This window comes from Syzygium oleosum, unplaced genomic scaffold (assembly GCF_021117445.2).
Source record: "Syzygium oleosum isolate NSW1041296 unplaced genomic scaffold, Sole_v2.1 Sole_v2.55, whole genome shotgun sequence".
Lineage (NCBI taxonomy): Eukaryota > Viridiplantae > Streptophyta > Magnoliopsida > Myrtales > Myrtaceae > Syzygium > Syzygium oleosum.
Genome location: NW_026607539.1, coordinates 900,668 through 922,730, shown reverse-complemented (window position 1 = coordinate 922,730; position 22,063 = coordinate 900,668). Strand labels below are relative to the sequence as shown.

The 22,063-nt window shown below is 39.0% G+C and overlaps 2 protein-coding genes across 5 annotated transcripts; both read left to right on the top strand.

Moving 5' to 3' along the window:
• Positions 1–5,922: 5,922 nt before the first annotated feature.
• Positions 5,923–9,009, top strand: LOC130136922 (uncharacterized). Of its 4 annotated transcripts, XM_056307534.1 has the most exons (5): positions 5,923–6,315; positions 6,413–6,487; positions 7,763–7,898; positions 8,675–8,764; positions 8,800–9,009. In XM_056307534.1, exons 1-5 carry the CDS (start codon positions 6,299–6,301, stop codon positions 8,818–8,820), a joined length of 339 nt encoding a protein of 112 aa, XP_056163509.1. In that variant the 5' UTR covers positions 5,923–6,298; the 3' UTR covers positions 8,821–9,009. The 4 variants fall into 4 exon arrangements, 3 of the variants coding, with proteins under 3 accessions (XP_056163509.1, XP_056163510.1, XP_056163508.1); XM_056307535.1 differs by having other exon boundaries at positions 5,926–6,315; positions 8,665–9,009; XR_008815614.1 differs by having other exon boundaries at positions 5,933–6,315; positions 7,739–7,898; positions 8,675–9,009.
• A 1,919-nt stretch (positions 9,010–10,928) lies between these two features.
• On the top strand, positions 10,929–14,038 carry LOC130136919 (BTB/POZ domain-containing protein NPY2-like). Its single transcript, XM_056307527.1, has 3 exons — positions 10,929–11,233; positions 11,811–12,980; positions 13,172–14,038. The coding sequence occupies exons 1-3, from the start codon at positions 11,150–11,152 to the stop codon at positions 13,745–13,747; spliced, it is 1,830 nt and encodes a 609-aa protein (XP_056163502.1). The 5' UTR covers positions 10,929–11,149; the 3' UTR covers positions 13,748–14,038.
• The last annotated feature ends 8,025 nt before the right edge of the window (positions 14,039–22,063 follow it).

Below are 22,063 nucleotides of genomic sequence, written 5' to 3'. Positions count from 1 at the left end.
AAAATTGCTTCTTCTGAAACCACAAAGGAAATCTGGGACAAGCTTTACACTACCTATGAAGGAACTAATCGAGCAAAGGAGACTCAGATAAACATATTGCTTGGACAATATGAGTCCTTCAAGATGAAGCTAGGAGAACCTATTACTGAAATGTATGACAGATTCACAGAAATTATGAATAGTTTCATATATAAAGTAAATCCAGTTTCAGAATCAATGAAAGTGAACAAACTGCTGAGAGGACTCTTGAAGGACTAGAACAATAGCAAAACCTCACTTCGAGAAACTTAAAGAATCATGCCCCTATCTGTTGATGAACTCATTAGGACTCTTTAGTCATATGAAGTAGAATGCATAAATAAAGAAGATCCCGAAGTTAAGAAGTTAATTACTTTAAAATCTAACTTTGATTCTAATGTGACAGATTCTAAAGATGATGAAGAGAACGATGAGGAACTTGCCCGAATGGTAAAGAAGTTAAGAAACATGATCAAGAAGGGAAGAAGTTCAAAGGGAGAAAGCCATTCAAACAAGCTGAGTAGAAAAAGACAATCGATGAAAGAGGTACAGGCAAACATGTAATTAGCTTTGAATGCGGGAAGCGTGGTCATATCGAACCAAATTGTCCTTTTCTAAAGACAAAGAAAGGCAAGTTTGAAAAATTCAAGAAGGCTCTAAAAGAGAAAATAGAGTGATACTGAGTGTTAAGAAAGCAATGAGGATCATGCAAACATTTGCATAATGGCACATTCAGACTTAGACTCATACTCAAATTCAGATTCAGGTTCAGACATAAAGAAAGAAATTGAGATAAGTTATCCTGAAATTCCTATTGAAGTTATGAATTATATTGATCAATTATGTTCAGATTACAAATCCACTCTCAAAAGACTCTCCGAATTGAAGAAGGAAAATTTTAGGCTGAGGCAACAAGATCTTTCTCAAAAAGACAAAATTGAATTTTTGCGAAAGGAATTTTTGCAAATTGAAGAAAGTTGAAATATGCAAGAGAAAGAAAATGATTTATTGAAAAAGGAAATTTCAAATATTAATAAAAAGTTCTCTCTTGTTCGAAAACTTTAGGACATACTCTTTCCATACAAGTTCCATCTTTTCTAAAATCTAGACTTGGTTTTGAAAAGAAAAGTTCAATAAAAAATGATTTTCCAAATGTCAAGGAAAAATTAAAGCATACGTCTTCAAACAAAGTTTACAAAAATAATTTTTGAAAACAATTTACAAAACCTATTGGCCGAAGCTCCTTCAAGTGTTCAATCTGTGGGGATCCTAATCATTTTGAAAATGATTGCCCAAAGGTTTGGAAACCAGTTCGAAGAACCTTTATGAGAACAGTAGAATCTACTAACGTAAAAGGACCCAAATTCATTTGGGTACCAAAGAAAAGATGAGATTTCTTTTCTTGTAGGAAATAAAGGAAAGAGAATTTGGTAGGTAAAGGTATATTTTTAAATTCTCAATTTTCTTTGGATACATATTTTAAATATCTATGAATTCTCTTTGTACTTAACATTTTATTTATCCGTGTTATGCTTTGCTTGATTAAGACTTGAAATGGCATGTTCTATAATTGTGTTGGAAATGTCCTTTTGAAATAAAAGTCAATTTTATTTTGATGGATCTTGAGATGAAATTTTATTAAAGAGATTGATTGATATCTTATTTCATTTTGGGAAAGAAATAATTCGGATTTATGGACTCATTACGTGCTCTCCGATCTTGTCATGCCTTACAAAGAAAGAAATTTTTTTACGAGATATTATTTTATTATGCATGATATTTTCCCTTAAATACTCTACTGAGACGAGTTGGGAAAGTATCCTTGGGTTTCTATGAAGCTTTCCTATTTTGCGTCTAACAAAGGGAAATGATCCAAATACATGGATATCAAAAGGGAAATGAGTTTATTGCAGGCAATTATATAAAGGAAGAGTGATTGCAAACCTACACAAATCATGATACAATCAAAGAAGGATCTCAAATGATGAATTATTTCTAAAGAGGAAAGGTACATGCATGATGGGATATGAATTGGTAATATTTGTTGCCACACTACAAAAAAACTAGGATTTTGCCACGAAAATTTGCGATGAATAATTTTTCGTCGCAAATTTGCGACGACTTTTGCCACGAAAACTAAAATCGTCGCAAATTAGCAACGAAAAATCAAATTAAGCCGGGGATGCCGGAAACTTGATTTTCGTGGCAAAATTCGTGGAAAATTTGCCACGAATTTCAAAAAAACATTTATTCTAATATGTTCGAAATTCGTGGCAAAATTAGCAAATTTGCCACGAATTTCCAAAAAAGCATTTATTCTAATATGTTTGAAATTCATTGCAAAATTCGTGGCTAATTTGAGAATTTTGCCACGAAAATCAAATTAAGCCAGGGATGCCGGAAACTTGATTTTCGTGGCAAAATTCGTGGAAAATTTGTATTTATTCTAATATGTTCGAAATTCGTTGCAAATTCACGGCAAATTTGCCACGAATTTTGCCATGAAAAATCAAATTAAGCCGGGATGCCGGAAACTTGATTTTCGTGGCAAAATTCGTGGAAAATTTGCCATGAATTTGCCACGAATTTAAAAAAAACATTTATTCTAATATGTTCAAATTCGTGGCAAATTTGCCACGAATTTCCAAAAAAGCATTTATTCTAATATGTTCGAAATTCATTGCAAAATTCGTGGCTAATTTGCCACGAATTTTGCCACGAAAAATCAAATTAAGCCGGGGATGCCGGAAACTTGATTTTCGTGGCAAAATTCGTGGCAAATTTGCCACGAATTTTGCAACGAATTTCAAAAAAGGCATTTATTCTACTATGTTTGATTTTTCGTGGCAAAATTCGTGGCAAATTTGCCACGAATTTCAAAAAAGGCATTTATTCTAATATGTTCGAAATTCGTTGCAAAATTCGTGGCAAATTTGTCACGAATTTTGCCACGAAAAATCAAATTAAGCTAGTATGCCGGAAACTTGATTTTTCGTGGCAAATTTCCCCCGAATTTTGCCATGAATTTCGAACATATTAGAATAAATGCCGCGTTTTTTGAAATTTGTGGCAAAATTTGTGATAAATTTGCCACAAATTTAAAAAAACGCGGCATTTATTCTAATATGTTCGAAATTCATGGCAAAATTCGGGGGAAATTTGCCACGAAAAATCAAATTAAGCCGGGTATGCCGGAAACTTGATTTTCGTGGCAAATTTGCCACGAATTTCAAAAAAAGGCATTTATTCTAATATGTTCGAAATTCGTGGCAAAATTCGTGGCAAATTTGCCACGAATTTCAAAAAAAGCATTTTTTTTAATATGTTCGAAATTCGTTGCAAAATTCGTGGCAAATTTTGCCGCGAAAATCAAGTTTCCTGCATACCGGCTTAATTTGATTTTTCGTGGCAAAATTCGTGGCAAATTTGCCACGAGTTTTTCCACGAATGTCGAACATATTAGAATAAATGCATTTTTTTGAAATTCGTGGCAAATTTGCCACGAATTTTGCCGCGAAAATCAAACATAGTAGAATAAATGCCTTTTTTGAAATTCGTGGCAAATTTGCCACGAATTTTGCCACGAAAATCAAACATAGTAGAATAAATGCCTTTTTTTGAAATTTGTGGCAAATTTGCCACGAAAATAGAACATATTAGAATAAATGCTGCGAGACTTGATTTTCGTGGCAAAATTCGTGGTAAATTTTCCACGAAAATAGTACTAGAATAAATACCTTTTTTTTGAAATTCATGGCAAATTTGCCACAATTTTTTTTAAAAAAGCAGGCAAACAGTTACCAATTTAAAAAATAAAAAAAGTTTGCGACGAATTTTTTTTTCGTGGCTAATTTGTGACGAAAAATTATTGGTGGCTAATTTGCGAAGGATTTAGCCACGAATTCGATATTACCAATTTAAAAAATAAAAAAATTTTGCGACGAATTATTTTTCGTGGTAATTAGCGACGGATTTATAGATGAATTTGACATTACCAATTTAGAAAATTTGTGACGAAAAAAAATCCGTGGCTAATTAGCGACGGATTTAGCGACAAATTTGACATTAACAATTTAGAAAATAAAAAAATTTTGCTACGAATTATTTTCCGTGGCTAATTATCGACGGATTTAGCGATGAATTTGACTTTAACATTTTAGAAAATAAAAAAAAATTTGCGACGAATTATTTTCCGTGGCTAATTAGCAACGAACAAAAAAGTTCGTCGCAAAATTACATATTAATTATAAGATTCCAGAAGGCGAAATAATAAAAGATAATACTTCTTATAAAACTTCATTCCTTTTATATGACTTATACAACCTTTTAAAATTATCATTTTAGGGACTTATAAGGACTCCTTTAATAGGACTTATACAACCTTTTAAAATTACTAATGATGGTATCGAGACCAAATTTTTAAAAACGGAAAATAATTTTTAATATTATAAGCAAACCACAGACCAAGAACTTAAGTACACTTCAGGAACAATCCGTTTCTGAAATAAATTGTATTATCCAAAATAAGAAAACCACCTTCAATATTTAAAAGAAGACCTTGAACATAAAAGAATTGAGCAAAATTTTTCTGATTCTACTATTAAGAAAATAATTGCTAATCTTTAAATTTGCATAAAAAGTTCTATATGTTCGACACTTCCTAATGCTTTTTGGTCTAAAAAATATCATATAGTTGATTTACCTTATGAATCTTAATTTTTTGAAAAAGAAATCCGGACCAAGGCACGACCTTCCTAAATGAATCAGGAAGTCATGAATTTTTGTCAAAATGAAATCCAAGAACTTCTTGATAAAAATCTCATTAGAAAGGGCTAATTACCTTGGAGTTGCTCTGTTTTCTATGTAAACAAAAATGCTAAATTAGAAAGAGGAGTTCCAATATCGGTAATCAACTATAAACCTTTAAATACAGCTCTGAAATGGATAAGATATCCAATTCCTAATAAAAAAGACTTATTGAATAGATTACACAATTCAAAATTATTTTATAAATTTGATATGAAATCAGGATTTTGGCAAATACAAATCAATGAAAAGGACAGATATAAAACTGCCTTCACTGTTTCACTACAAAAAAACAAGTATTTCGCCACGAAAATTAGCGACGAAAAAATATTCGTCACTAATTTGCGAAGGAATTTGCCACGAAAAAAAAATTCGTGGATAATTAGAGACGAATTTTTTTTCGTGGCTAATTTACGACGAAAAATTATTCGTGGCTAATTTGCAATGGATTTAGCCACGAATTCGACATTACCAATTTAAAAAATAACAAAATTTTGCGACGAATTTTTTTCCATGGCTAATTTGCGGCGAATTTAGCCACGAAAAAAATCCGTGGCTAATTAGCGACGGATTTAGCCATGAACTCGACATTATCAATTTAAAAAAAGGAAAAAATTTTGCGACGAATTATTTTTCGTGGCTAATTTGCGACGGAATTAGCCACGAAAAATAATTCTTCACAAATTTTTTTAATTTTTTAAAATTTGTGAGGTCAAATTTGTCACTAAATTCGTGGCTAATTAGCGACCAATTTTTTTTCGTCGCTAATTAGCCACAAAAGATAATGTTCGTCGCTGATTTTGCTTCCCGCCCTCTCTCAAATCTGCCCGCCCTCACCCTAATTTTTTTTTTCTCTCTCTCTCTCTCTGCTATTCCTCAGATCCCCCCCTCCGCCAAACACCTCTCCGTCGCTCCCCCCTCCCCTCCGCCAGCCATGATGGCCACCCTCACCGCCATCGCCGTCGCCTCCTCCTCCGTTGCCATACGCCCGTTCTGCGCCCACCAGCCCTCCCTCGCCCCAGATCTAGGCGAGGTCGAGCGGCCTCGCCCATGGCCGCCGCTCGACCTCGCCCATGGCTGTTCGACCTCGCCGTCGCCTAGATCTGGGCGACGGCGAGGACGAGCGGTGGCCATGGGCGAGGCCGGGATCCGGTACTTCGTTGCTGAGGGCCGCCGGCGGGGGACTGGTTGATTGCGTGGTGGTCGGGGGCGGGATCGGCGGGCTCTGCATCGCCGCGCGGAGCCCGTTCTTCGGGACCGCGTTCGCGGAGAGCGAGAGCGGGGCGAGGCTCGAATCGGCGTGAGTTCTTTCTTGGGTGTTCTTCCTTTTTTTTTTTTCTGGGGAAAAGGAAGAAAATGGAGAGGAGCACGCCGGTGAGGAAGCCTCACACTTCGACTTCAGATCTGCTCGCGTGGTCGGAGACTCCGCCTCCCCACGATTCGGTCGCGCCCGGTTCGGCTTCCTCTCGCTCCAATGCTCGCTCTCACCAGGTGCGGCGTTCGCTATCACCTTCTGCCTTTTTTTTTTTTTATCTCTTCTTGGGCTTTCCTTTTTTAACGGGTTGTTCTGGGGGGATGATGCTGTTAGCCTTCGGATGGGATCAGCAAGGTGGTGTTTGGAGGTCCAAGTGACTGCAGAGAAATCTGAGAATTTGAACAAAAGGTTAGATCTGCTCTTCTTGGTTTCTTTCCCCTCTCCCTGTTTGTTGATGACGTTTTGTGTTTTTTCCCCTTAAATGCAATGTTTCATTTGGCGGAATGGGTCGCCGCCGTTTTACCTATTTGTCCGCATTCTCTCCATGTTCTCCAATGCTTTGGATTTTCTTTCTTTAGAAATTATGGTTGGATTGTGTAATATAGGTTCAATGTGGATGTGTAGTGATCGATCTGCGGGGAATGAAGGCAGAAACTTTGAATCCAACATGATAATCTTTACCACCTTCATTTAAATTACAAAAGAAGGGAAATTTTTTTGGGGGTGGCTGTTGATGGAGTAATCTTGGTCAATTGGGTGGATCTTAGAACTTCAGATGCCTTGGTAGGTCGAGCTTGCTCATCTTCCTTGGCCTTAGAAGTCTGGTTGGTCTCTTGAGCTTGATTCTATTGCAAACCCTCATATCTAACTGAGATAGTCCGGTCATTCCCCTTCCATTCAATGGCTCTTCAATTAATAGTAATTAGATGGACAGCGTAAGTTCCTTAGATGTCCAGATTCGAGAAGTAAACATTTCTTTGGCGACTATCATATGGGGCTCCTTCAATGTCTGCTGAACTTCTGCGGTCATGAAAATGCCGATTTGATCATCCCATTGACAATCTACCGAACTCTGATCTAGATACAATTGTAATAGGTGCTTAGCTGATGTGAACTTATTTTCGATGTCTTTTCAATTTGCATATGTGAAATATGTTATTGATATGTGAAAGCTCTAGTCCATGTAAGAGTAGGTTGTTCTTAGTCCATTCATGTAAAGGAGATGGCATTTTGCTGAGGATTGGTAAGTCACAAATAGTGCATCGTCAACATCCTTCTAAAAAGTGCTGCAATAGAAACAATTGTTTGTTGCTAGATTAGGAAAAGGTTCAATCCATGGATAACATGTACATACAGAAAAGTCATTACATATACAATTACAAATACATGCACGCACAAACATGTCCATCTAAAAAGCCAGTTACTTGGCTACCTATCTATCTTTTTTCGTACACATATAGAATGGGGATGGATATTTGGCACAAATGCACATGCACCCACACAAAGGCGCACAAGCATGCATGTTTGGTTGTGGGCACGCTCTCATACACACGTGACCTTTTTATATCCTCCTTGTCAAGAGAGTTACATAAGCTTTCATAATGCCTTTGCACTTGGACTCCGCTTATTGTGGCTTTTTCCTTGTCTTCTTCTTCATAGAATAGTGCTTTTGTAATCTTCTAGGAAGTCTTGTTCTGCCTACAAGTTGAAAGAAATCACCGGTAGTGGGATTTTTGCTGCCAATGGGGAAGATGATTTATTGGAGCCTGGAAGTGCCAACCCTGCTTCAAATAACAAAACAGGATTAAAGATGTACCAGGTATGTTTTACTGTGCCGATTGTATTTGACCTTTTAAATTGTTGCTGAGTCCATGATGATGTATGTAAGCTCTTTTGGTGGTAAACAGGTTTTCAGTGAGTTTTACACAGAAATATCAACTCTAGTTTAACACTTTGCTGCTGCATTCTCGATTGTCATTTTGGTGAGAACTTGTGATGACATTGGGTTCACACTGTAAAATCATGTAATAGGTGGCAGAGGCAATAGCAAGTTAGTTTCATTTTGTCAAGTTTAGCTCTTGCTCTTTGAAACAAAATGGTTAGCTTTTGCACTGTTTTTCATCAGAAATTAAACCTGACAACCAACAAATTCTTCACCCTTTTATCTAAAAAGAACATGTCGAGCAAAAGGGTTAGCTTTTGCATTGTTCAAATTTCCAAAAGGGTTAGCTCTTGCACTGTATAGTCGATAATGGCACCATATTTGTTTTCTGTATGCCTAAGTTTAGACAGTTTACTTTATTTGATCAGTAAACAAATTCTAGTTTCGGATTCGCATGTTTAGTTATCCATTGGGTCTGTTGTGAGCTTTTCTTCTACATGGTAAGCATGCTGTATCTTCTATTGGTTTGAGGTTTAATTTCTGGGTCTTGATTGAAATTCTGACTTCCTATCCACTTGGGCTGTTCCTGACTGTGCGTGCTTTGCCTTTTCTTTTAGTGCTTATATATGGAATTTCTTGAATAAAGAAGTCGTTCTTTTTGTATAACTCGCCTAAATCACCATGGTCTGAGCTAAAACATTAGTGCAATGCAGGTCCTCCACAATATTGCGGTCGCTGAATACTTTCGTGATGGCTGTTCAGATCCAAGAAGATTGCTTGAAGTACTTAATAACGTCAATGTGTGGCAGTCCTTCAAACACACTCTCTTCAGAATATGCGATCTACTCTAAGCTATTGAGTTTTCAATCGGTCTTGATATGTTGTGTTGAACACAGTGGGAGTAGGCGAGAGGGAAACACTGATAGTTGCTTCTAAATTATCATCTAGACATCAATGAAGGAGGTGAATTACTTTGAACTTTGTCATTTGCGTGGCAAATGTTGATGAATGTATTTTATTTATATATCATTATAATATTTTGATGTTATTAACTGCTTAATCAATGTTAAATATAAATTCTAGAAATTAAAATCGAAATCGTCCCTAAACAATATTCGTTGCTAAATTCGTTCCGGAACAATATTCGTTGCAAAAGTAAAATTTTTTCGTGGCAAATTAGTGATGAGTTTTGCCACGAATAAGTTCGTTGCAAAAAATGTGACCAAAAAAACCTTATTCTTTTTATTTTTTTGTGGCAAATTAGTGACTTATTTTGTCACGGATTTTTTTTTATATAATTTTTTTTCAAAAAAATAATTTTTTTATTTTTTGTGGCGAATTTGCGACGAATTTTGCAACGAAAATTTTTTTATACAATTTTTTTTTCAAAAAAAAATATTTTTTATTTTTATGTGGCTAATTTGATACGAATTTTGTCACGAATTTTTTTTATATACTTTTTTTTTCAAAAAAAATATATATTTTTTTATTTTTCTGTGGTTAAATTCGTTAACGAACAAATTTAGCCATGAATTTGTTTTCATTGCAAATTACCAACGAAAATTACAATTTTTTGTCGCAAAAATTTTCGACGCCAAATTAGGGACGAATTTTTTTTCGTCGCTAATTTCGTCGGAAATTCGTTTTGCCACGAATTTTACCACGAATAATTACTGACGAATTTTGCCATGATTTTTGCAACAAATAATTAGCGACGAATTTTGCAACAAATTTAGCCACGAATTTTTTTTCATCGCAAATTACCAACGAAAATTACAATTTTTTGTCGCAAAAATTTCTGGCGCTGAATTAGCGACAAATTGTTTTTCGTTGCTAATTTCGTTGGAAATTCGTTTTGCCACGAATTTTACCACGGAAAATTACCGACGAATTTTGCCACGATTTTTGCAATGAATAATTAGCGACGAATTTTGCAACGAATTTTCTCACGAAATTTAGCCACGAATTTTTTTTCGTCGCAAATTACCAACGAAAATTGAAATTTTTTGTCGCAAAAATTTGCGATGCCGAATTAGCGACGAATTTTTTTTCGTCGCTAATTTCGTTGGAAATTCGTTTTGCCACGAATTTTGCCAAATTTTTTGTGGCAAAATTCGTGGCAAAACCCTTGTTTTTTTTGTAGTGCCATGCATGTAAGATATTGCAGAGTTTTAATGCTTAAAATATCTACATTCCTTTTACAAAATTCGTTAATGTTATATTATCTTTATGCATTTGAGATTTATGCTAAAGGAGAATCTTTTCATCTTGAAAGCTATTATTGCATACACTTGCCATATTCTTAGAAGATATCTTATAATTGTCAAGTTTGATTCGCAAATATGAGGAAGGTATGTACAGGAAATTCTCTATATTTTGCAAAGATATTGTCTCCTCTACAATAATTTGTAGGTAGCAAAAGAGACTTTCCATATGAAGTTTGGAAATTTTGTTCCTAATATTGCAAAAAGATTATGCATTATTTTCGAAGGATAGAAAATTTCCTCTTTGTACAATATTCTCACAAATTATTGGAGGCATATCAAAATATTCTGAGCAAACGCTTAATGCGTCTTATGAAAGGATAAGTTAAATATTTTGATATTATTATAATTGCTATTCAATTTTATTCTAAGAAAGAGCATAATATATTGCATGAGATATTATATTTGTGCAAAAAGTTTGTTGAGTTTATGCAGTTTGAAAGCGAAACGAGCTTGATGGATGAGAACAAATTTCTTTCTCTAAATTCAAAAAGCAAACGAATGTTGTGGATGTTGCTGCTACAAAGAACAGACATTTTATTCAACACGCACAAGCCGCTATAAAAGCTATTCGCAAACGCTGTCTTGATGACATTTTATTCATCGACAGCAGTCCACAGTATTCAACATTTGCACAAATTTTCTCTTCAAAAGACTTGACTTCTGTGTATGTTTTATGGGTTTTCTCCATCTCAAGCAGTTCAATTGGCAAGTAAATTGAAATTGTTCTGTGTTTTGTAAGTGGGGGAGATTCTTGATAGGCCAATGCATGCCTTTGCAACTTCATGTGGAGTTTTTTTTTTAATCAGCCATGCCTTGAAGTGCTCGACTTTCGCGCATTATGTTGTGAACGTTCATTCTGGAAATCATGTCTGCATGGTCGTATCGGTTTATTTGCTCTTTTGAATAACGCTATAAGGGGGCATGACAACGTGCAGGTACGTTTCAAGTGAGTTGGCAACTGATATCACTGTTAGTGTTGGGAGTGTAAAGTTCTACTTGCATAAGGTATGGTCAACTCGGTACCCTTTTCATACAACTACAACAAAAAAAGCAATGGCTTGGCGACTTTCTCGGCTTATTTTGCCTCGCATAATCAAAGTGCTGAAATTACCTTTTAAGGTTCTGTTGCCGTCGCGTTAATGTCTAGCCATGTCATGATAAAGTAAGAAGCAAAGTTTTGGCCTACTTCTCTTGCTACTTTATTTGAAATGAGGTTGCCATACGTAATTCTGTGCAAAGCAAACACTTGTTATAACTTCTTAGCACTACAATAGGTCTCCTATCTAGCTTGACTACTGCGTTGGACTCCTCAGATTCCCGTGGACAATGGTATAGATTAAATTTCTTCCATCAAAAACCAATTTCCATGGCAAGCCGGACCGTATAATTTGTTTCCTTAGTTGAAAATTGGCAGATTAAGCAATTGTAATTGAACTATGAATTCTTCTGATGAACCAATCAGTGCATAAACTTGCCCTTGCATAAACTTCAACTTTGATCACATAGAGTAGTCTAGTCGTTAATGTATCCTGTAATGACTTGGAACTTCTATCTTAGTAAGGAATTTACCTGCTTGTTGCAGTTTCCTCTTCTGTCAAAGAGCGCACTTCTGCAGAAACTGGTCGCAGCTACCAATAATGATGACAGCGATGAAGTCAACATCTCGGACATTCCCGGTGGTCCTGCCTCATTTGAGGTCTGCGCCAAGTTCTGTTATGGCATGACTGTCACCCTAAATGCCTACAATGTCGTCGCTGCGAGGTGTGCCGCCGAGTGCTTAGAAATGTACGAGACAGTTGAAAAGGGGAATCTTATCTACAAGATTGAAGTTTTTCTTAGCTCTAGCATTTTCCGTAGTTGGAAGGATTCGATCATCGTTCTTCAGACCACAAAATCCTTATTACCACATTCTGAGGAATTGAAGTTGGTGAATCAAAGTATTGAGTTGATTGCAGGGAAGGCCTGTGTTGACATCTCCAAGGTCGATTGGTCCTACTCCTACAACCGGAAGAAGCTGGGAGAGGAAAATGGGATGGACTCAAATGGTGTCCGAACTCGTGTGGTTCCAAAGGACTGGTGGGTCGAGGATCTTTGTGAGCTCGAGATCGAGTTATACAAGCGTGTTTTGATGAATATCAAAATGAAAGGGATACTTCCTGGCGAAATCATCGGTGAAGCACTGAAAGCTTATGCTTACAGAAGGTTGCCTGGGATCAGCAAAGGTATGAGCAAGTGCATAGATACACCGAAGTATCGGCTGGTGGTAGAAACAGTCGTGCGGTTGTTACCTGGAGAGAAATGGAGCATCTCCTGTAGTTTCTTGCTCAAGTTGTTAAAGGCGGCCATTTGTGTCGATTCAAGGGAGACGGCGAAAAGGGACTTGATTAGGAAGATAGGACAGCAATTAGAGGAGGCTAATGTGAATGATCTCCTGATACGGGCACCAGAAGGAGAAAGTATGATGTACGATGCTGGCACTGTAATTGCTGTAGTTGAGGAATTCTTGTCACGGGAGAGCCAGGAGATCGAGTCCGTTGAAGAAGAACATGAGCTGCCAGGCATGAGGAGGCTGGGGATCTTGTCCGATGCTTCCAAGCTGATGGTGGCAAAACTAATTGATGCATACCTCGCTGAAATATCGAAAGATCATAACCTGCCTTTGTCCAAGTTTGTTGAACTTGCTGAGATGATGTCAAGTGTTCCTCGGCCTTCCCATGATGGACTTTACCGAGCCATCGACATGTATCTCAAGGTAACAGTTTCATGCTGTTCTCGTTTTCTCATGGACTTTAGGATGTACTTATATCTGAAGCACGTGGAGCATTTCGAACTGTTAAGTTTATTCCAAAAAGATCTGATTTCGATCCGTCTTACCAAAGAAACGCGAATTCTGATTTGGGATCATTAATGTTGATGATTTGTGTTGAACTGACATCAATGCAGGAGCATCCTGGGATCACCAAGAGTGAGAGGAAGAGGATTTGCAAACTGATGGACTGCAAGAAGCTCTCGGTCGATGCGTGCATGCACGCCGTGCAAAATGAGAGGCTCCCTTTGCGCGTCGTCGTGCAAGTGCTCTTCTTTGAGCTGGTCAGGGTGGCTGCGTCATCTGGGAGCAGCACCCCAGACCTCCCCAAAAGCCTTCGGGAGCTGAACAATGGGTCCCATGGAAGCTCGAGGTCCGCCACGACCAACACAGAGGAAGACTGGGACGCCGTGGCCACGGCGGAAGAGCTCAAGGCCCTCAAGACCGAGCTGGCCTCGCTGCGGCTGAGCATCGGGGCCCGAGGAGGGTCCGAGAGGAACGGGGACGGAAAGCCCAGCGTGGACAAGGCCACGATAACCAAGATGAAGGGGCTGCTCCGGTCGAAGAAAGTGTTCATGAAGATGTTCTCAAGCAAAAGCCAGAGCGAAAACAACAGCGGCTCGGATTCCTCCGAGAGTCTCGGCTCTGGCAATGGTAATGCGGACGAAGCGAAGTCGACGCCTTCCCGGAACAGGAGGTACTCGGTATCATAGTCGAAATCGGCGAATCGGAGGTAGTTTTTAATGTCTTATTTTGGCACCCAACTTAATAGGTTTAGGGACATTATTGTTAGATAATGTCCCATTGAAGTGAAAGCGAAAGTACATATGATGGCTAAGTCATACAGGTAAGTGGTGTTCTGCTGAAGAATTTGTATTTTGTTAGCAAGAGTTGTTCAAGTTGATAGTGACTTCTACTTCAGGAAACAAAAAAAAAATGTAATTTGCCCTTTATAGGAAGTGTCAATTATGTTGTCATTATTATTCAGCGGTGATTAGTGAGTCTCTTTGGCATATTAGATCATTCATGCTCAGTTTTTTCTTTGTATGTGAACGTAAATTTACAGGACTAATAATGTCTCAAGGATTGTCCTCTTAACAAGTTTAGTGTCTCTCTTAGTAATGAGTTAGGATTGACCAAAAGCAAATAAATTGAGACCGAAACTGAGAGAATATTCGCTCTAGCGCTCGTCACGTGGCAGTTCACTTTACGTCTGTGACTGCCCGTCCGCACGATATAGTTTGCCATGTGGCTTAAAATCGATCAATCAGCACTAGCTAATGATTAACATCAGATTTTCATCTCTTATTGAGTTTAAATTTTTTAAAAAAATGAATAAAGAGAAAATATTCCACACGTGTTTAAAAGTCTACCCCTCAGTAGATTAAATCTTCAAAAATGAATAACAAAAAAGTATCTTCAGATAAGGTATAAGAAAGTTTCATTAAATACCGAAATCTACCTAATTCAAAAACAAATCAACATCATATATTTTATTTGATAAATAAATTATTTCTAATATTAACTATTAATTATTTTACTCAAGCAGTTGGATTCAGCGAATCAAAATATTTTGAAAAATTCGACCAAATATATATAGAATCTGTTTCACAACAGAACTAATATCAATCTTAGATTTGTAGGGAAAATTACGGGAAAATTGTAAAAAAAGCCCTAAATCTATTGTACGGTGGCCAATTCAGTCCTAAATCTTTCAATTGTACCAATTTAGTTCTAAAATTTTTAACGATTTGCCAATTTAGTCTTAAATTTTTTGATAATTTGTCAATGTAATCATTTCCACCAATTATCAAAATCATAGGTTTAGGACTAAATTGGCAAACTTAAAAAAAATGTTTATGACTAAATTGACACCGTTGAAAAGTTTATGACTAAATTGACAAATCGCTAAAAGGTTTAGGACTGAATTGGCACAATTGAAAGGTTTATGACTGAATTGGCTGTCGTACAATATATTTGGGACTTTTTGGACAATTATCCTAGAAAATTATTAATTTAGTTACAAACCTATTGTTTGGATTCTTATGTAGTCATGAACTTTTTAATTGTTCTAATATAGTATTAAACATTTGCGAGAATATATGATGTAACTATTTTGGTCAATTTTTGCTTGAAATTACTTGCGCGGCGGTCTAGTTATTACTGGCCATCTTATGTGGCAGCTGGCAATAAAATGTGGATAAATTTACCCAAAACCAAGTGAATTTGTTGAATTTTTGAGATTTTTTTTTCTCTTGGTTACTGTTCATCTTCTCCCTCAGATTTCTTTGTTACCATTCATCTGCCATCATTACCGTCTCTGCCGCTGCCACCAAGCCCTACGTCTCCTCACTGCTCGACTTCAACCCCTGCCATGCCCTCCGACGATCTCCGCTTCGTGGCTGTTTCGCCCTCTGGCAACTTGAGATAGGCGCACCGCCTGTTCGACCAAATTCCTCAGCCAAGCACGCTCTTCCACAACCTCCTCATTCGGGGTACTCCAGTACCTCAGCAGAGAGCTCGCAGCCTTTGTATCTCTGCCGAGCTCAAAGGCAAACAGAGCAGGAGTTGCTGGAATTCACAACTGAGCCCGATCGCCAATGGAGTTACCAGTCAACAACGAGCACTTCATTTCAATGTTCATGTGAAGGAGATGAAGGGGTAGCACGTAAAAGAAGGAAAGAAAAGAATGAAAAGAAGAGAAAAAAAATCAGAAAATACAAAAAATTACTCAAAAGGACTTGTTTTTTAGTAAACTTGTTCTGGTCAGATCGCTGACTGTGATACGTAGGACGGGCGATGATGACTGGACCGCCATATCAGCAATTCCGGGCGATATTTGGCTGAAATAAGTTTGTTAAAATTTGCGCAAATGTTAACAACTACATTAAAAGTTTATAATTACATTGGAATCCGTATAATGGTTTTAGTACTAAATTAGTAATATTTCCGAGATTTATGGTACATAAACTTCTACCTCTTATTAGATTAAACTTCAGAAAAATAATGGATGACGAAAAAATATCTTTAAAATGAAAATATATATCATTTGAAATATCATGTTATGCATATATGGAATAAACATCATAATTTAAAAAAAAAGACGTCTAAAGATCTGGTACTTAATTAGGAAAATGACATAAAATGCCACTGAATTTTGGTCAATATGCAATGTCGTCCATAAATTTTTAATTTAGTTAATGTGGTCCCTAAACTATAAGTAAATGTTCAATGTAGTTCTTGTCCATGCTCAATGTTAATTGATGATGTGGATTATTATATATTGAGTTGGATTTTTAAAATGATGAGTCAACACATTTATCTACTTTATAAAAGGAAAATTAGGACGTCATTATGTCCATCATAATTTGGTGATATGGATTATTATATCCCGATTTTGAATGACTATCTTACTTGGATAATTCACGTGTAAGTTTCTTTTATTGTCCACCATTCAAATTTAATGAATTGAAAATCACATCAACATATTCCATTAGCTTAAATTAATGGAGGGACGATATTAAATATTTTCATACGGTGAGAGAGAAGAGAGAATGAGCTCGGAAGAGAAACTGATGGAAGGCATAGAGATAAGCCAGGAAAGCCAAGAACAAGGACAAAACAATCATGATAAGGAGTGGAGAAAAAGAATTGGATTTACCCGGGGACTAGATTGAACATTATTAATTGTTAAAAAATCACGTTAAACAAATTAAAAATTACTAATAGTTAGAGGATCACATTGAATAAATTAAAAGTTCAAGAATGATATTGTACGTTGGATCAAAATTCATGAACAATTTGTGTCGTTTTCCCTATTTAACACAGGAAGTGCTTTTTGTAGTGCATGGGCATTAATTTCTCTCTCTTGTCAAAAAGCTTTGCCCATTTCTTTTTCCACTCGAACAAGGTTTCTCTTCATACTTTGGATCAAAATTCATGAACAATTCGTGTCGTTTTCCCTATTTAACACGGGAAGTGCTTTTTGTAGTGTATGGGCATTAATTTCTCTCTCTAGTCAAAAAGCTTTGCCCTTTTCTTTTTCCACTCGAACAAGGCTTCTCTTCATGTGGGCCTTTTCGGCCATTGCTCTTGTATGTATCTTTATGGGCCCTCCGTGGCTTTGTGTATTCTATTATGTTTTTGGACCTTCTAGGCATTTGTATATTGTCGATTCGATTGTGTATTGGTCAATTATGGATATGATCTCTTTTTTTCCCCTAGAAGTAATAGAGCAAGGATGGTTAATTAGTGCCGATGACCTCCTCTAGCATTACCATAAAGGTCTTACATTGGTTACGAAATATTTTGTTCGAGTCATAGTTACTTTGCATCACGTGCGACCTAAAAGCCTCGAAATTGGTGAGCCATTCGTCATAGCTCTACCTAGATGTTAGTAGTCAGGAAGTCTCTGCACACAAAGTGTTCCGTAACTAGGCAACATGGCATGAGCCATTCAGTGGTTCGCTCACGACGTGAATCGAACATTCATAAAGCAAGAGAAACACCACCTTGGTGGATTACGGATATAATCTTTATTTGCTTAGAAATTCAAAAAAGAAAAAAGAAAGACCTCAAGGCACAACCCCTCACTAATTTTCAGTTGTAATATTATTATAGTATGAAAGGGCTGAGTCGACGAAAATCTTATTATTACATACAGCCAGTCCATATCAAAGCATTTGATTTTGGTGAATCTCGTGTTAATTTCATATGGACCTCGAGCAAAAACTAAAACGTGATGTATCTTACAAGGATCATCTAGAGGGGGGGGGGGGGGGGGAGGGTGAATAGGTGATCTAAAACTTTTTGATCAATTTTTAAAGCGGAAACAATTAATCAATATTAAAGTCTGAAAAATAATTAGATTCGGATCAGACTTTGTGACAAATGTGTTAGTATGCAGTATATATATATATATATATATATATAGGAATTTAGGGATAGAAAAACTGCACACAGAAGATTATAATGGTTCGGTTTAGATTAAGCCTACGTTCACTCTCCCACGCTGATAGTCTACTGACTCGATTCCACTATATGATCAAAGAGATTACAAGTTCTGAGTGATATCACTCTGTGAATGATAGAACTCTCTATCTCACACAATCACTCTTACAAAATGTCTCTCAAGATCTCAGTGTTTGGCTTAGGAATGACAAGTAGTAAAATCGGAGAATGCTCAGACTTTGGATTTGTTGATTATTGATTTCGTTCTCTACCTTCTATTTTTCGTTAATCTTCTTTTATACTCCTCCACTTCCAAACTAGCCATTGGACAATCATCAGAGGATCATCTTCCAATCTTCAACTTGGACCGATTTGTATAAAATTGATTGAGTAGCCGTTAGTTGACAAAATCTGAATCCCGCTGAATCTGGTTGCCTATACAATAAGAATCTTGGTTTCCATAAGTAGAGCTTTATCCGTTGTGAGATATACTTGCCTTAATATTTGATTGTCAATCAATTATAGCCTTTTAAGATTGAGTCAATCAAACTTTCCTTCATGTGAAATCCATGCCAGATCACTAGCCGTTATGTTCATTTTAAGTAGTTTCAGAGTCTGGATAACTTCTGGTTTTTACTTCACATCTAGATCTTAAGTCAGTATGGGTCTTTAGTAAGGTCTAAACCTTTTAGAAGTAGAGTTTGAAGTTCTCTATGAGTTTAAATGACTTTATCTGTCACGCCCCGAACCCCATCGAGCTCGCGACATCCCCTGCTCCGGTCGAAATGATGCGACGTCCCAGGAACGTCGCCGACCCAACCCAAACATCAGAGCCACATGCGGAAGCGAATAACAAAACCCCGGACAAATAATGACGACAACGGGGTAGAACAACGAGAACAATCCAGCAACCACATATTCATACAACACCAAATATACAAACATCATATTACAGACATAAATACAGACTAACATCCTCAGTCACCGTTTAAACAAAAGTTCAAGGGTTTGGTTATCTTAACTTCACTATCGGATAACCCAAGTTATACAACCCCTAAAACACCCTAGGGAAAAACCTAAGGGTCGCCCTCTTCCATTCTGCTTCTGAATTTCTGGCTTGAAACTCTGGAACTCACCTGCAGCTCCACTGGGCACCAACAGCAGCTCCCCGGACTTCCAAAAAGAAAAGGCGCACTTCCCAGGTTTAGGGCCGGGGGTCTGAAAGTGGCGGTTATACAACCGTGATACGAATCTCAATAAGTGTACAACCCCAAACCCCACGTAGGCACTCACGTACCGCTAGACGAAAACACACATAACACACAACGATCGGCCAAACTAACAATCACATGCGACCCTACCTGGAATCCATCACGCACGTTCACCGCACGTTAGACAATAACACAACCAACACATCACAAAGAAGGAATCACGGACGCGCGTGCCTCAATTATAAGACGAAACCACTTGGGCACGTCCCATACCGTGCCTAGCGGTTTCTACCCCATAATTAAGCATCACATCACGCGATACAAACACACTCGCACGCTACTCACACCATGCGTCACTTTCCACAATCCTCTCGCTTGTCTTGCCAAATCCCACTCATTCTCAACCTTTCCACCACTACCGCGCCCGCGTAAAACGCATCAGGCCAACGGTCTTCTGACCTCGTCAGGCATCGTCACCCCGTCGGGCCGGGCATCGTCACCTCGTCAGGGACGGCATCGTCCCGCGTAAACGTACACGCCTCAGGACGGAATCCTACACACACTTTCCTTCTACCGCGCCCGCGTAAAACGCATCAGGCCAACGGTCTTCTGACCACGTCAGGCATCGACACCCCGTCGGGCCGGGCATCGTCACCTCGTCAGGGACGGCATCGTCCCGCGTAAACGTACACGCCTCAGGACGGACCTTTCCAACCAATCCTACATTTCCGTACCCTCGTTCCACTCAAACCACACTTGCCACGCCACCACACAAACACACTGCCAAACATACACACTTCACACACATTTCACATTTACACAACCTCGTCACACAAACACCGCACGAACACCCAATCACACATTGTTGGCATGCGAATACAATACGCGAATGCACTACCACACCACCACACTTCACGGCCACACACACGCGACACATGGCCAGTCCACAATCAGCCCAAGCACAATCCCAAATCGGCCACAACCACACAGTCATATCACAACACACACGATCAACACACAAACTGGCATTTCTCCACACCCAAACGTTATCAAATCAGTTCAGGCCCTTCACGACAATTTCACAAAATCTCGGGACGGACCTAACAGTACTAACCACACGACAAACAGCACCCCACAGCACCTAAAACCACACATCACAGCCATCAATCAGTCTTTTTCGCCCTCAAAATCACCATATCTCACTCCCGGCTCTTCACGGCACTTTCATAAAATTACGAGCCGGTCCTAACGGTACTAACTGCGTATCGAACAGCCACTCACAGCACATCACACGGCATATCACAGCCAGCAAACAGTCCCTAAAATCACTTAAACCGAATTTCAAACGAGTCTAGAAATACCCGAGGTCCTAAATGACATTTGGGGAAAACACTTACCCAAAAAAGGCGACACAGAACGGGGCTGGAACGGGCCGGGACAGCGGCAGCAGCGTCGCCGGCGATGTACGGACGGCGTGAACAGTGATCCCCCCCGTACGGCGGTGAACAGTACTTCCGTACGGACACCGTACGGGGGACAGGCCTGGGACGGTGGCCGGCGATGTGCCGGTGACAGCCGCGGCGTCCGACGGCCGGCGTGAACAGTGATCCGTACGGACGGTGAACAGTACCCCCCCATACGGACACTGTACGGACAGGCTGGGACGGTGGCCGGAGAGGTGCCGGTGACAGCCGCGGCGTCCGACGGCCCGGCGTGAACAGTGATTCGTACGGACGGGTGAACAGTACCCCCCCGTACGGACACTGTACGGACTACGCTGGACGGCGACGTACGGCGAGGTTGGACGGCTGGGTGTCGACGGAACGGCGATCGGAGCTCCGGCGAAGCTCCGGCGGTACTGTTTGCAGACCGGGAAAGAGAAAAACGGAGAAACAAGGCTGTTTTGGACAAAAACTGGGGCTGTGGTGGCTGCACAGAGGTGGAAATGGTTGATGGTGGTGCTGGCTTGGTGGGAACAGCTCCGGCTGGTACTGTTCCGGCGTGAACAGTACCGGAAATGGCAGAAACCGAACTGCAGAACAAGAAACGGAGAAGAAGAAGAACTTGCACGGGGGAAAATGACCGAATAGCTGAGAGGAGAGAGAGAGGGTCTGGTCAAATAGGTCAAAGATGGCTTAGTGGGATCCAAGTGTCACAATCTAGGCCCATTGGACAATTTTGCCCCTAATCCAAGGGCCCAAATTTGATCCAATCCAATAATTTAGGGGTAGAATGGTCATTTGCTCTTAACCATGGTTGACCAGACCTGAGTTAAGCCTAACTCACCTTGGTTAATCCCAAAATTAAATCCAATTTTCGGAATTAATAAAAAATGGCCTAGGGGCATTTTCGTAATTTTCCGATCCCGAACCGAAATTCCAATTTTCGCACATACGTGTTCCATATGTGCGTGGCCAACATAATATGGCGTCGGAATCGCGAAATTCATCGCGCAAGCCCTCGAAAATCCACGTCAAAGTCTCGGGAATAAAATAATATTATTTTTCCAATTTTTGTCGAAATTCCAATTTTTGGCCAAAACCACTCTGAATGTGCGTGGCCACCCCAAAATGACCTTGGCCGCGAAAAATAACCTCAAACGGCCTTCGAATCCAGCCTCGGTGCCCACAGGGGCAAAACCGTAATTTTTCCGGCCCCGGACCGAAATCCATTTTTTCGCAGAAATGGGTGGCCCCAAGGTTGGCCAAGCCAAAAACGTCATCGGCCATCCAAAATTGTCACTTTCAAAATTCTCGATTCCCGGGCCCGAATTCCAAGAAATGACTAAAATCGAGCAATAGCAACTTTAGCTTATCTCTGGCTAACGGGTGGCTCTCTGGAATTACGCGCTCTCGACCCGTGACCGAC